Source organism: Cygnus atratus, chromosome 7 (genome assembly GCF_013377495.2).
Source record: "Cygnus atratus isolate AKBS03 ecotype Queensland, Australia chromosome 7, CAtr_DNAZoo_HiC_assembly, whole genome shotgun sequence".
Classification (NCBI taxonomy): domain Eukaryota; kingdom Metazoa; phylum Chordata; class Aves; order Anseriformes; family Anatidae; genus Cygnus; species Cygnus atratus.
The window spans coordinates 4,325,956-4,341,182 of NC_066368.1; the positions used below are offsets into that span (position 1 = coordinate 4,325,956).

At 38.9% G+C, this 15,227-nt stretch overlaps 1 protein-coding gene across 1 annotated transcript in view; it reads left to right on the plus strand.

The window, feature by feature from the left end:
- The window catches only part of CPXM2 (carboxypeptidase X, M14 family member 2), a 76,967-nt gene that overhangs the window by 29,336 nt on the left and 32,404 nt on the right, over positions 1-15,227 (plus strand). Inside the window, exons 3-4 of the mRNA XM_035547834.2 lie at positions 698-837; positions 14,621-14,705. Coding sequence (XP_035403727.1) covers positions 698-837; positions 14,621-14,705 — 225 coding nt within the window. The remainder of the gene's footprint in view (positions 1-697; positions 838-14,620; positions 14,706-15,227) is intronic.

The following is a 15,227-nucleotide window of genomic DNA, read 5'->3' on the forward strand; positions in this document are numbered from 1 at the left end:
TTCTTCTATGAAAATGTTGAGAAGGGGTGTATTTGGGATGTTTATTACCAGCATAAATTAGGGTATAAATTGGTATGCAAGTTGGAATATCCCAGGGAACTGGGCATTCCTGAGTCCTTAACCTTTGACATTAATTTGCTCTAAGGCCTAAAAATCTCTGATGAAAAATGAAATAATTCTCGGAATGATAACTGGTGGGAAACAGTATTACAGCTTTCATATGCCCTGCACGCTCCATTGCTTCTTCTGTGGGACAAAGAGGTTGCTCCTTCACTTGCCATTATTGAAATGAAGTGGAGCTGTTTTTTTTTTGTTGCTGCTTTTTTTGTTCTTTTTTAGGAATTTCATAACTCTGAAGACCATGTGGCTAATTTCTTCTGGATAAAGGATCTGTTATGCCACAGGCACAGACAGGTGGACTGAACTGAAGTTCTGTTTGTGCTCTCTAAGTTAAATTTATATTTAATGGTTCTTAGTTTTTGAAGGGACTTGCAAAATTCTTTCTCCCTGCCTTTGAGTAAGAAAATATTTTGGTCTCTCCATGTAGCTGTGGAGAATGACAGTCTCAGGGGTCTTAAAATGGAGCCAAAGGAGAAAATGAAATGAATGATGACTTCAGGTTTTCTTTCCTTTTTCCTTTGTAAGACCTTTCGTTTCTTGGTTCTGATTTATGACGACAGTTTTGCCTTCTTTTCAGGCAGGTGTTAATGAAAATGATTTTTATGATGGTGCTTGGTGTGCAGGAAGGAATGACCCATTTCAGTGGATTGAAGTAGATGCTCGAAGGCTAACAAAATTCACTGGAGTCATCACACAGGGAAGAAATTCTCTCTGGTCGTAAGTACATTGTGGTTTTCCTCACTGAGATCTGAGCTTTCAAACCAAGGAGTACATGTTGAGGTGTTTTCTTTTCTCAAGAAAATAAATGAATGAAGATGATGTATGAAGTCAAGTACTGAATGGAGGAACATTAAAAGGCAAAGTGTTTATGTATGGCATAAAACACAAATTTAAAGGTAGCAGATGTCTATAGTCATTATTCACATCTGGTAAAGGAAGCAACATGATTCCCTCTGGTTATATGCTTTTATACTCACCTTGTTGAATTTGCTTGTGTTAACCTTCCTAGTTCTTCACCAGTATTTAGCTTGATTAGTTTATCATACTAAGGAATAATTGGTGAAACTCTAAAACATGACTCTTAAATGAACAGTTAAAACAATTCTCTATATCCCTACATTTTTGCTCTAAGGAGGAATTATAATATAACCAAAACCCACAGAATGTGTTGATGATGACTGCAGTATTTTTGTAGCAATCATTCAGTGCTGAGTTTATGGATGGTCAGATGACTCGATGCAATTTGAGCCTGCTTGCTATGAAGGTTTTAGGAAAGAGTGCTTGCCATGTGTAAGGCAGCTGTCTTGTTCCCTTGTTGAAGGGGGAATCCAGCTACCTGTAGCCTGGGTCTTACACATTTGTTCCCATGGTGTTGTCTACTTCCAATGCTGAAAGCATTTGTGAGCTTTCAGGTTGTTTTTCATGTTATGTACTGAACGTATTGCAGTAGGAAAAAAAAAATTTTGCACAGAGCTGTGTGCGTTTCTTTGTAATCTGCTTCTGACTGTAGGTACCCAGGTTACTCTATAATATAACTAATGTCAATGAGGTGAAAATTATTCTTGGTATAGGAATATAGCAATCAGCTGGCATAAACAGGAACTGAAGGTGAAGGCTTATTTTCTTCAATTCACTTTCAATTAACTTCTTGTTGGGTTTAACAACATTATGTGAGTAAACGACCCTATAACCCTGCTCATGCTGCGAGATCTTTTTGACTAAGTATGCAAGAGATGCATAGCATTAGACTGGTCCTGGTCAGCTCTTGTGTTAAGAAAATTGGTGTGCCATATAATAAAAGGCAAATCAAATATATATATATATATATATATATATATATATATATATATATATATCACTTCAGTTAAGAAAAAGATACATTTTTACTTCTGCCGTTTAATTTTCTGATTTTATTTTTTAGCATTGGTGTGGGAGCCTTTTTGGCAATAGGGTTTCTATATTTATTCCACATTGTTCTGTGTTAGATAATTACTGTAGAAAAGTCTTATTTTCTATATTCATACTCTTGACATTGCTGTTCCCATCAACACCACTGTTGCACTCCTTCATTGTATTGTATTGCTATTTTCAGTTCAGCTGTATTGTCAGTTTACAGCTGGACTTGATGCTCTATTTATAGTTGTTATTCACTGCCTGTCTGTTTTTATTCGGGAGGGAGGTGTTGTGTTTTTTTTCCCTCTTGTTTTCACCCTCTCCTTCATGAAGATTTGGTGGGCAGGAGGAGTGGTGTTGGTGCTGGGAGAGCAGGTCCAGGCTCCTCCGGGGTTGTTACTCAGGTTTGCAGGGGAAAAAATGCACTTCTGCCTTGCAGGAGCAAAGATGGGTTCAGCTGGACTAGCTTCCTGGAAAACAGGGCTTCTCTTGTCAGGATCTGACAAGATGGAGGCCTCCATCTAACCTGGTTTCTGCTGATCTAGCTTTGGCTGTGGGAGTGGCTTCCTTGGAGTCCAACTCACATTCTCCTTCCCTTCACTAGATAAAACAGATGAAACAAGTTTAGTTTATGTATGTTCTTATGTGTATAAGACATTAGATTTCAAAAATAACTTGGTACTCATAGGGATACCGAAATTGATATTCATATTTTCAATAGAGTTTAGGTTGGTATGTGGAGCCCTCATCCAGACCAAAGTGCTGTCCTAGGGTTTCCAGTTTCTCAGCATTTGGGAGGGTAGTACCCAGGGTGATGACGGGCTGCGTTTGGAATTAGTTATACTGATGTATCTGAAAGACTATCTCAGTGTAATTTCCTTCCCCAACTCCTCCAGCAGTCAAGGAACTGAGAGGAAAGGAAGAACCATGAAACCCTGGTGTGGGCAGGAGCTGAACAAAGAAAATGGACATCAATAGAGAGATCCTAGAGAGCGTGGAGCAGAGTTTGTATTAGAGTGGAATTCAGGGGCTCTGCTGAAAGCTTTGGTACTTGTGACTCTTGGGGTTGCATGTAGTGAATTTCTTTTGTAAGCCAGCTGAGGAGAAGCAGGCTGGTGGCACTTCTACTGGTGTGGGCAAGTTCTTTTGTGGCTGTTCTGCTACAATGGGCACTAGATATGAAGGAGATTCATTTTCTTTCTCTTACATTTAGCTACTGGCTGTGATGGTATCAAAAAAGAGTGTTTATGATAGTTTGTACAAAAAGATTCCATTATGTTACCTGAGGCACCTTCCCAACTTCATGAAGTTACGTGAAAGGAATATAGTGCATTTGTAGCTAATAGAAACATAGCTTGGAAAATAAGCTTATTTCAGGTAGAAGAGCTAGAAAACAGCCCTCTCTTCTGTGTTGTATTAGAAGCAAAAACCTGCCAGGCTTGGGAGCCAAGGTAAGATTTTATTTAAGCCTTGGAGACTTTCCCAGCATTATATAAAAGTCAAGGCGCTAGGATATGTCTTAGGTTCACCAATGCTATTATGTGATGCTGATAAAGAATGAGAAAAGCAAGTTTTTTTTCTCTTCATATTGAACAAGGAAACTTTAACAAAATGGAAATTTTCACTTAAAATCCTCTCTGAGCTTCTGCCTAGATCAAATTCATTCCTTTCCTGGTCCCTTTAGCTTCCTGCTGCTGACTTAATGAGGTTGTGTAAAATAACAAGGAAAGACAGGTGAGGACACCCAGCTGAATGCTGCAGCAAGTAACCGCTTCTCATTGCAAGGCTGCAATTAGGAGTATGGCCTTTGATTCTGCTGGTGTTTCTGATGCTGTAGCCAAAGTTAGTTTACTGGTGGTGTGAACAATCCTCTACTTTTATATAAGCTCTGGCAACTGCTGTCTGGCTTTGCTTGTGGCCCACTCCACCTGAAGAGTGATGGTTTCTTTGCATCAGCCTTGCTTCTTGGTTTTAAAACTTTGGAGGATATTGATGAAATAAAGGTTATGCTTGGTACAATGCAAAGAACACAAAAATACATGGGGTTGTCACTGTTTTTATGTGGGCAGGAACTGCTTCACCTCAGTTATTCCTCTTCCAGTCTCACTTGGAAAGTTGTTTTTTATTGTCCACCTCCCCCTGCGGGATGTGGCTCCGCTTGCCTTCCTGGGGTTCTTGGGCCTGAGCTTGAGACATGAGAGCCCTGAGGAGGAAGAGGCCAAGGTGTGGAAACAGCTCCTGAAAGCACATGTGACCTGACTAGGGAAAGAAGGAAACCATGCTTGGTTAGTAATGAATATTTGAATTGTTTAATCATTTCCTTTATAAAGGAAAAACACTTCTAAGTCAAATGCTGTACTTGAACTGCGTGGCTGCAAATTCTGTGACAGTAACTTGGAAGCAAATCTTTCCGCTTTTCTCTTTCCCTCCTGTAATAAGCAGAAACAGCCTTTGAATGAAAGCTCCTGAATTTGAGGAGTCTTTCCTTTTACCAGTCAAAGCAAGCATGTGGACTCAATAGCTGTAGCTATTCAGGCACCTCAGTCGTTCCTGAGAAACCCAAAATGGCAAAGCACTCTTTTAACACTGTAAGTAGCAAACACTGGCTAGACTCTCCAGAAGATATGCAGATGTTGTTTTTCTGAGGTAGTGGGCAACAGCTACAAGAAACAGGGCTCCTTTCTGACTTTATACTGATGACATCTGAAACTAACTAGTGTTACTAGTGTGGGCCAGTATAAATAAGATCTAACACCTTGAAATTGAGCAGAACATCAGTTCCTTCCTATGAACTGAGTATATTTGGTGTTCAGTGTCTTTTGGCTGTTACCATGCTGTTTCACTATGAATATCCCATAGTTAATAGAAGGATGTTATTGATATCTCTTTACAGAACTGTTTTGTTTGCCTTCAGAGAAGTTGTGTGAGTGATGTAATCTCTTAGAAATTCCTGGGACGTCCTCCTCTTAGAGAGTGACAATGCCAGCAGATAAGATTGAACTGGGCTACCAGAGGGTTTACGGATGAATATTTGGGAGAGAAATATAGTGTATAATTCTCCATTTCTGCCAATACATCTCTGACTTTTTTGAACTATGTGTCTTTAAACAACTGTTCAAGGCTGAGTGGGACACTGGAAGCATCACTGTGGAATTGTGCCATGTTTAAAACAATGATGTGATAGTTTAAAATATGTACTCTTTTGACAGAGGGAAAGAAAATATTAATCACTCTTAGCAGTTTGGCAAGAATCTAAAAAACATAGGAAACATGTTTCCCACAACCCAAACAATCTTGATAACTCAACACCATCTCTTGTATCAAGAAAAAAAAGTCTAAATACACTCAATGTGTACTTTTAATATAATGCTTCAGAGTGTTTCAATGCAGATGATGTTTTGATATTAGAGAATTTGATGCAATATTTCAGTTATGAAGTATCTGTGCATTTTATTAAAATTAATCTTTCAAATGTTAAATTATGTGCTAATACTACATGTCACGAAATAACAACGTGAAAAAATTATGGGTGAAAGCATCTGCGGAATACTCAAATTCTAAAGCAAATTTCTGGAATTTTGCAGATGAAATTCAAAATACTTGTTTCCAAATAAGTTTAAGAACTTGTTTTATGAAAATATTGAAAGTGGTTTGAAAAACAACAACAACAAAACTTTTTTTTAAATTTAAGGAAACAAATGGGGATGTGACAAATCTCCAAGTCTGATTTGGGTAGAGGTTAGTCTGTGTGCCTTGCTGTAAGACTGGGATGATTCCTAGTTTACACAACTTACCTGATACCTCTCCTGAAGACCTGGTATCCCATTCTGTTGCTCCTGGAAAACATGATAGTCTCTCAGAGCATGAAGATTTGAACCTCAGACCATGGACCTCATCCATTATATAATTTCTTCAGGGCACAACTTAGTCCTTATTAGTATGTAAAGATGTAAAAATGTATGAAACAATTTTTCAATAGAATAAGAAAGTCGCTTAAATGGACAAATTTCTTTCCAACACTTCCTGAATTTATTTAGGACCCCACTTGCTCAATATTATAACTTGTTTAACCATCCTGGCCAGCTTTTTAGAGCTGTCAGGTGGCTGACGTATCCTGGGAGACCTGATCTGGACACAGGATCATAGTTCTGACCCACCTCTAAACTGCCCACTATTGTTCATTGCTGTTGGAGATACACTTTAACTACAAGGTAGTGTAGGCGCCATTACACTGACCCTACTGAGCCATTTGTTTGTTGTCCTTGTGATACAATGTAGGATAGCAAATATCCAGCAGAATTTATTTATTTGTATCTGATCACATTCTTTCTAACTACAAGTACTAAATCTTTGGATAGGGGAATAATTTGCAGTTTCCTATAGCATGTTCTCAGGCTGTTCTACATGCAGTGCAACCCACCATGATCCCCAGTATCTCTTTTGACAAACTGTCCCTAGGGAACAGTAGGTCTGTAGCAAACGGTAATTTCTAGATATATACTTCAGGATAAACTCAAGTCAGTACAGTTTACTTCTAATTTGGGTGGTGCACTGTTCTGCTTTTTCTTTACTCACAAGCTAAATCTGCTGTCCCACTTTCTAACTTCTGTATTCACTGACATTTCCTCAAGAACGGAGATTTACTTTTATAGGCAGTCTTCATGAGAGGATTGCAAGTTAATAAACTTCCTTGCTTGCAGGAAGGTAGAATTTCTTGCTTCCTTTCCAGTTCAGTGGCCTGTTATAGTCTTAGAAATAGTAACTTTATCTTCATGGAGAGAAAGTAACATCAGTGTCTTTAGTATTACAATAATCAGGAATTAAGCAGTGATATCCCAGTGGAGCCACAGTAGCATTTGGGTCAACATAGTGGATACTCATTGGTATTTAAGTTGTTGCTACAGATATCTAAGAAAACAATTTTGCACTGTACATGGGAAGAAGGGGCAAAAGATAAAAAGGCACAATGCTGCTTTCGAAAGCATCGTGGGATAATTGTAAATACAGTCCAGTTCCCAAGAACAACAGCCATGGTTGGCATTGTCTTTCAAAGCAATATGTTGTCACCATGCAGAAGTTGCTAAAACAGACCCTGATTAAAGACTTCAACAAATTCAATGAAAATGTCTCAATGTTTTATCCAAGTCCTGTAATAAAAAAGCAGCTGCTGTGTACTGACATATACTGTTATGGTGCATTAAATCAGTGTGAGCTGTTATTTGCCCTGACTGGGTGACAAGATTGCAGAGATTACATCCTCACTGAAGTCACTCTCACTGAGTGAATTGCTCCAAATCCACTGAAATCATATCAAATATAGGATGGGAGTTATGCAACAGTCTGGATTCAGTGTAGAAAAAGCTTCCTCAATACATCAATGTCATTAGTTACCTACTATAGTGGTGTTTATCACTGGCTTTGTTAATAAGCTATATTTTCATTAACTCTGGCTTGGTGGAACTATATCTTGGGTTTTGTATTGTGGTACCCAGGCAGTCAGCTTTTGGCATCTTCAGCCGCAAGTGCTCTCCATCTATCTACTTATCTTCACTCCCTGTGCTAGGTTTACTTTCCTCCTCGGTCCTTGTGCCCTGTGCAAGGTGCAGCACGCAGCCCAGTGCTTCTCACAGATGCTCGCTGTCTGTTCCTGAAGTTCAGGAGCTGCTCTGTGACCACCTCCAGTGACCCTGCGTGGGTGGAGGTCTGCAGAAGCGTACCCAGAAATGTACTTATGCTTTTGCAACTCTGCTCGACAAGAATGTCAGAACTGCTGACATTCTGCTGTGGGTATGATTTGTCACGGTGTTCGCGCTCCAGTTATGACTGCTTTGCTGGGGACTTTGTGACTCATGGTGCAGAGGCTGGGTCACTGCCATCCCCACGAGGAGTGCTCCTGGCTGGTTAGCCACCACTTGGCTCTTGGAAAGGGCAATGTTGCGTGGACAGAACCTGCTCTGCAATGAGGCTTCTGGGGGTGTCCAGAAGATGAAGGAAAGCTTAACTTCCATGTAAGGAACCAGACTGGGAAGCTTTAAATCAAATGAGCTGAAACAGGAAAAGGATACAGGCAACCAGATAGGGTACAGGCAACTGTTTAAACTTGTTTATCATTCACAGCTTTGATTTTTATATCTTTGAATGTGAATTCAAAGATATATGTATATGATATATATTCAAAGATATATTTATATTCAATATATCAATATATATTATATATATTATAATATATTCAATATATATATTCAAAATGTGAACTCATTGCAATGAGAGTGACCACAGGGGGGTTACTGAATGGCTGTCTGGCAGCTGCTGCTTTCCCTTCGACCTGAGCATCCTTCCCAAGCCAGTGTCCCTTTTGCACACACTGAGCTGCACTTGGTTGTGGTATTGTGTACACTTGGTAGGCATGAGCCCTTTCAGCATTGCTTTAAATATGCTCACAGCTGTGCACACAAATGGCAATATTTGCTGGTTACTGTCAGAGCTTTTTATTTTCCATTAATTTAATATTCACAAGCAGGAGACAAAAATGCATGATGTGGCAGTGGCTGTATAGTTTGGATTTATCTCAAGTATATAACCAATATGAAAAGGTGTGGTGGGCACAAAAAAGAAAGGGACAATGTGAAATATCAAAGGAAGGTTTAAAATAAAAGGAATAACACCTTGATTGTGTTTAGCAGGTATAAAAGATAAGAAAGGGGAAGGGTCTGGTGTCGGAAGGATTTCAAATGCATGCAGATCGCTTTGTGAGGAGGGGCCTGTGAATGGTAGGTGTTAAGACTGTAAAATCTTAGGGGCAGAGGATGTTTTTGACCCCACACAAGAGGCCTGGGACCCTCAGGTTTTGTTACAGTCCGAATGTGAAACAGCAACAGGAAACTGGATTTTCAAGGAAGGTTAGAAAATCAGAGAAAAAATCTCAAAAACTCAGCAGTAAGTAGCAACCATTGAGTGAGAAATGTTCCCAGTTCCTACTCGCTTGAGAAGGGAGCTTTTGAAAAAATTCATGCTTAATTCATCCATTGCAAATGAAATTCTGGCCCTGAGCTTTTCTTCACAAGGCCTCTGAAGAGCAGATTTCACAGCAGTATATTCATTTAAGTCAGCTAGAAGCAATTTCAAAAATTAAATATTAAAAGATTTCAATTATTAAAAAAACACCCTTGCTTGCTATTCAAGCTCCATCTCTTAAATCATATTTATTTTAATTAGTTTGTAAAACTTGATGGGCTACCTGTGGTTAGCCAGAGCATTTTTTGACTTGGTTTGTTCTGGAAACTGTTGGATAGTAGGTGATTTAAAATGTTATCTGCATGAATGTTATTAGATTATATTAATGGTTTTATATTTATTTGCAAGAGACTACAGATTGCTTTTTCAAGCAGAAAGTCATTTAATTGCCAGCATGCTGATTCTGTTGCATCATTAGAGATTAATCTAAAATTTGCCTAACTTTTTTTTCTATAGAGATTTCTGTTTCAACCACTTTAGAATGTCAGTTTATACATTATTGGAGGATACAAATCTGTTTGCCCGTCTGTTTCTATTTTCTATTATTTCTGGGGTTTTATAATGCAGATAAATCAGGTTATCCTGACAGCAGCAAAAATAATGTGGTCAGCTGGAGCCAGGTCCACTGTAGATGGTGTTAGCCTGAACTCTGCCAGTGTTTGCTAGTCTCATCTCCAGCATCTCAGCTGCTGTGGGCTCCAGCTTCTGCTGACAGGCACCTGCCAACCTTCCTCATTTGTCTTAAATCATGAGGCAATTTGGTGATGTGGACAAGCATACTTAGAGACTGAGATAATTTTACTTGTTCCTTATTCAGCTTCCCATATTTGAGGAGTCTGGCCTTAAAATAGGCATGTAGCATATCCTGTTCAAATGAAATAAAACCATATCCAAATAGTCAGAAGTCTCAATGTACTCACCTGCCGGAGGTCAGGCAGCAAAACTGCCTGGCATCTCTTCACTGCTTCTCATTCAGCACTGTCTGTGTGCTATGCTGTGTTGTGATATCGGTGTTTCTTACATAAAGAAGTAAGAGAATTATGTTGAGGAAGATGAGGCAGAAAGATGTTCTGTTGTTGTCATGATGTCCTTACCTAAGCTCAGTACCTGCAAAGGCTGTAGGAGATCTGCACTCAAGCCTCTGCTTTGATTCAGGTTTCACCTCTGTCCATAGGCCAGTTGCTTAAGCTTTCCTCAGCTTGCGTTTTTTGGATGGAAATGGATAAGCTGGACACTTCCATTCATCACAGGAAACTGAACACGTTTAAGCATAATCTAAAGACAATGCATCGCAGATGAAAATCAACTAATTATAGAAAATAACTTTAAGAATTTCATTACAGTAAGCGAATTGGACTTGTTTTGATTTTTGTATTTACCTTCTTTGAAACAAGTTGATTAATCTTGGCTAAAGATAAAGAGATTTTTCAAATAAATTTCTTTTGAAGAGATGAGGCTGGTGTAATTTTTAAAAAGAATTATTAATGGGAAACACCTGGATCCAAATGATTCCTGTCAAATCTGTATCTTGTGATCTTTTTATAGCATAAATGAAATTCTGAGGAAATCACATAGGTAGCACTTAAGCTCATCTTTGTGCTAGAGTGCGATGAACTAGATGTAACTTTTAGTGCTTGAAAAGATACTGTTAACCTATACCTTCTGCATTGCCTAGCTTCCTACCAAGAAAACCTTGATAATTAATTTGTTCTGTTCTGAATGCTGGTGTAGGTCTCTTCCCTGAGTTCTCTCTCCTTGACTGTGTAACAAGTGTCTGTGTATTTTGTCTCAGGAATATAATAGTAAGGTCCAGGGAAGTTTTATAGACTGAATTCAGAAGAGCTTCTCTATAACAACTGTAGGGACATCCGAAGTACTGTAAAACTTTATACTTATCTTTCAAGTTTCCTTAGATGGTTTTATTGTTCAATGCTGATGGGGCCCAAAAAGCATTTCATGTGATGTGGTGCAGAAATTGGTGTCTGCAACTCCAGAACCCAATGAGATGAATCTTTTTGTCACTAACAAAACAAAGCAGATGACATTCCTCAGTACTACTTCTGGCACAAGGCTTTTCTTTGTGATGGGTTTCCCTGAAAGCTTTACATGTCTGTGTACACACAAACCAGACACCCTGTAAGAATTAAACTCTTCAATTCCAGGAAGCACTGTGCTTGCTGTAAACAGGCTGGTTGTTGATTCGAGCATGTGCAACGCATTGATCTGCTCCCTGGAAGTATCAGACCTCCCTTGTTGCCCATGGATGGAAAACCTGCAGCTTTCAGGAAGATTTAACATGTAAATATTGCTCTGCTGATCTGGATCTGTAGAAGTGTCTGGGGTTTAAAGACACTCAGCCAGGAATGCAATTTCAAAGCAGAAGACCTCCTTTTTTGAGGGGAGACTGAATTTACAGCAACCTCCTTAAAAGTGGCAGAAGCTTTTTATTTCCTTCTTATGATGTGTAGGGGAAAAAAGGAGGGGGAACTTAAACCTGTAGAGGCACTTTTGCTATTTAGTGCCAGTGGGAGAAGGAGCTGGTCACCTGTGACTTGTTTATTCTACAGCTCAACAGATGCAAAAGCGATGTTTATTCCTTACAGGCAAGCCCAGTTAAGTCTGTGGTGTGTGACCTAATACATCATGCTGATTTATCTCCTCCCACGACCCTCTGTAGTCCTTCTATAATGCAGCCATACAAGATTGGATGAAGTCCCATTTGTATTTTAATTGGCAGACTGCCTCTGAAAAGCATGTTACTTGTTATCACTTAAGATGGATTATGTGTACTACTGATTAGTATACATTTTCCTTCAGGAGAAGTTTGAACTTTTGTGAGTGTATGGAATGAGAAAATTAAAATATGGTGAATAAGTCCTAGCTGGGAAACATTAGTGTAACAACAACATATTTTCTTATGCCAGTAAATTGACCTGGTTCTTTTAAAAAAATAAAAAAAATAAATAAATAAATGTATGTGCTGTGACTTTCTTACAAAGCTCTCAATTATAAAGAATGCCTATTTTTATCTTGTTGTTGTGTGGTCTTGATATTCTCTTGGAATATTTTTTCAGCCGTAAGGTAATGAATATGGATGCATTGTTTATCCTGATTTTACTTATGCAGTTAGTTGTGTGGTTGTTGTTTTGTTGTTCTGTATTCAGAAATAATGGTGTCCTCTGGTTTGTAACATTGACTCTTTGCTCGTTTATCCTGATTTTTGAAAATGTCCATAATTCTGTTGTGCACTGAATATGTACACCCCTTTCTCCTCACCTGTTTAAACCTGTTAGTCTTGCTCTTAAGCTTGCTTTATTTTTCAATTGCAAAATTTGTTTTCTCTTCGTGGAGGTTTGATGTTGGCCATTTCTGAAATTCTTCCTTTCTGTCTTTGATAGATGTAAATCTGCCTTCCTTCAGCTTGTGAGTGAAAGTGAAATATTTTGGTGCAACCACCATGTTATTGCCAAAGTTGAGGGAAGAGAGTAAAGTTCTTTTCAAGAGTTGCTGGGAACTTGTGTAGGGCACTGGAATCACTGTCTACCTTATTGTATATTCTTTCACAGCCACAAAGACTTGAGATGCCAGCATGGCACTTCACAGATCTGCTACCTCAGGAGGAGCCTCTACCCCAGGAGATCTTCTGTTGACAGGCAGAAAATAAGTATTTTCAAGGGCTGCTAACTTGTTAAAGTCTTTCAACAAATGTTGAAGTAATGTGTTCATTACAAGCTATGTACAATAAAAAAGTTCAATCTGCACGGCAGTAGCCAATATTTTTCCATTTAAAATAACATGAAGTGCAAAACCTTTTCATCTAAAAAGGATGGTCAGAGGTTTGCAAAGTACAGATCCAGTGTATAACAGTTGGATTATTTCAGTCAGTTCTTTCAAAAGCACATATTTACCCTCTGACTTTTTTGGGGTACTAATGCATTGCATGCAGAAGTAGATCCTACTAAGCACTTTAGTTTTGTGTCATTTCAAGTCTGGACCTCAGTATGAATTGTTCATACAAATGGGATAGAAAATGAAATAGTTGGACATCTAAAGCCATAAGTTTTCTGCTTCCATGCCTTGACTCAAATGTTATTTGAAGGTCGTTCTTTTTTTGCAAAAGGAAGTTAGGGGATCAATGTATTTTCTTACAAAGCTGGGTGAAGTTGTGTTGATCCTGTGGTTGCTGAATTTGCCCTTATACATCCACTGGAAGTCTGAATACTTTCTATAGAACACATGAAGGCTAATTTGCCCCTTTAAACATAAGCACAGTTAAGTCAATATGTGAACATTCATAAATAGCTTGTGAATGTTTTTCTTATTTAAAAGAAATAAAAGTACGTATAGTTGCATGTGTATGGTAGAACAAGAAGTTCTGTCCTTCCAGGTCCTCCTGTATCTCTGATCCATACGACGTGTTGTTTCTCTCACAACTTCTCCTATTGCCCCTGTTCTTTCTAATCTCAAGAGCTTTCCTTACTCAGGTTTCACTCTCAGTAACTTTAATATGTAGCTTAGCTAAGAGCCTGCTTTCAAGAGTGACTGCTCTAGAGGACAGGTGGTTGCAGATGACCAGTCTGCATACATGAAAACTGGATTTAAACATCCTGGACTATTCTTACAGTACAAAGATATCTCTGAGGCATGACTCTCCTCCAAGCCCCTGCCTGTTGAAACTAGCTATTATGGAGGAAAAAAAACTCATGATGGAAGAGTCAGGTTGTTACCTTCCCCATAGAAGTATACGCATTACCATGGGAAATGCCTAGACAGTGTATGAGCTACGTTGATTAACCTCCACTCAAAATAGGGGAAGCAGCCATTTATTTCTCCTCTAACTCCTCTTTGAATGAATACAGACAAGGTATTATCTTAGTATGAATGAAGATTTTACTTTTCAGATTAAAGGGGATTTTCCTGTAAATCAAGAAACAGACCACTAGAAAGATCAAACTATTAAAGACTGATCTTGTTATATTGCAGTAATGCACAAGTACTGTGATCAATTAGACTGCTATGAAGAGGCAGAATTATGTCTGCATTCCAACCTACTGCTAATAAAACTGGGAATGACTGCAGGCTCTGGTTCACAAGCTATGGACTATTCAATATTGGTGCCAGGTGAAGGACTAATGCTTGTACAAAGGAATGGAACCAGCTTGTAAATAGAAAACAAGTGAATGAAAAAATTGCTGCTTAAAATTCAGACTTCTCATTTGGGAGGTTTTATTTTTTTCTATCTTCTCTGATAATAGCAGAAATAATGTGTTCTGTGCCTGAACAGATAAGAGTTCTGAATGCTGGAGTGAATATATCTGTTCTAGATAAGCCATTTATCCCAAAAAGGAAAGGAGAGCAGTATTCCCTCACATCCTGGAATCCTAGAATATTATTTTATTTTATTTTTTTTGTTCTGTGCATTAACATTTCTTAATTATCTATTAAATCTAGATCTGCATGTCACTTCTTTAATCCAAGTGTTGGTATGACTGTGCCAAGTGGGGTTTCCAACCTTACAAGCTTTTTTACAATGTAATTTGCAGTCGCTGTTATCTATGGAAAAAAATAACTTTGCTGCTTTGTCTTTTTCAAGGAGTAACTGGGTGACTTCTTACAGAGTACTGGTGAGCAATGACAGTCATGCATGGACTGCTGTCAGAAATGAATCTGGAGATGTGGTGAGTATCACAAAACAGATGTTTTGTGAAAAGGGAGGGGGGGTGGGGGGCTGCCTATCGGGATTTTGACTTGCCAAATTAATAAGTAAAAGGGTAAAAGGCAATATCTCTGTAGTCCCACCAACCTGATGTAACTTTAAGAGCACATCATATAATACGAAGATGGACTCAGAATATTCTGTATGGCAAATCTGCATGAGTCTGCCTATGGATATGGATAGCACCCTGGTAGTAGTCTTACCTGAGATGAGAAATGTCGCTAACTGCATGTCCTGCGCAAGGGTTAGCATCTGTCCTTTGCTACCTGGGGACATCTCATGTACATGAGGTGCCCATTACTAGAGGGAGGGTGTGGAGCTCTGGCTCCTCTGCCCCTCTCTGAGGAGCACAGAGGGACTGTGCTCTTTGAAGAGCAATTCTGGCCTGAGCCACCATCGACCTGGGGCTGTACCAGGTGACTTTATCTGATTCTGTTACCAAAGGTGTAAAAAGCCTTTTTGAAGAAATGATCATACTGTTTTT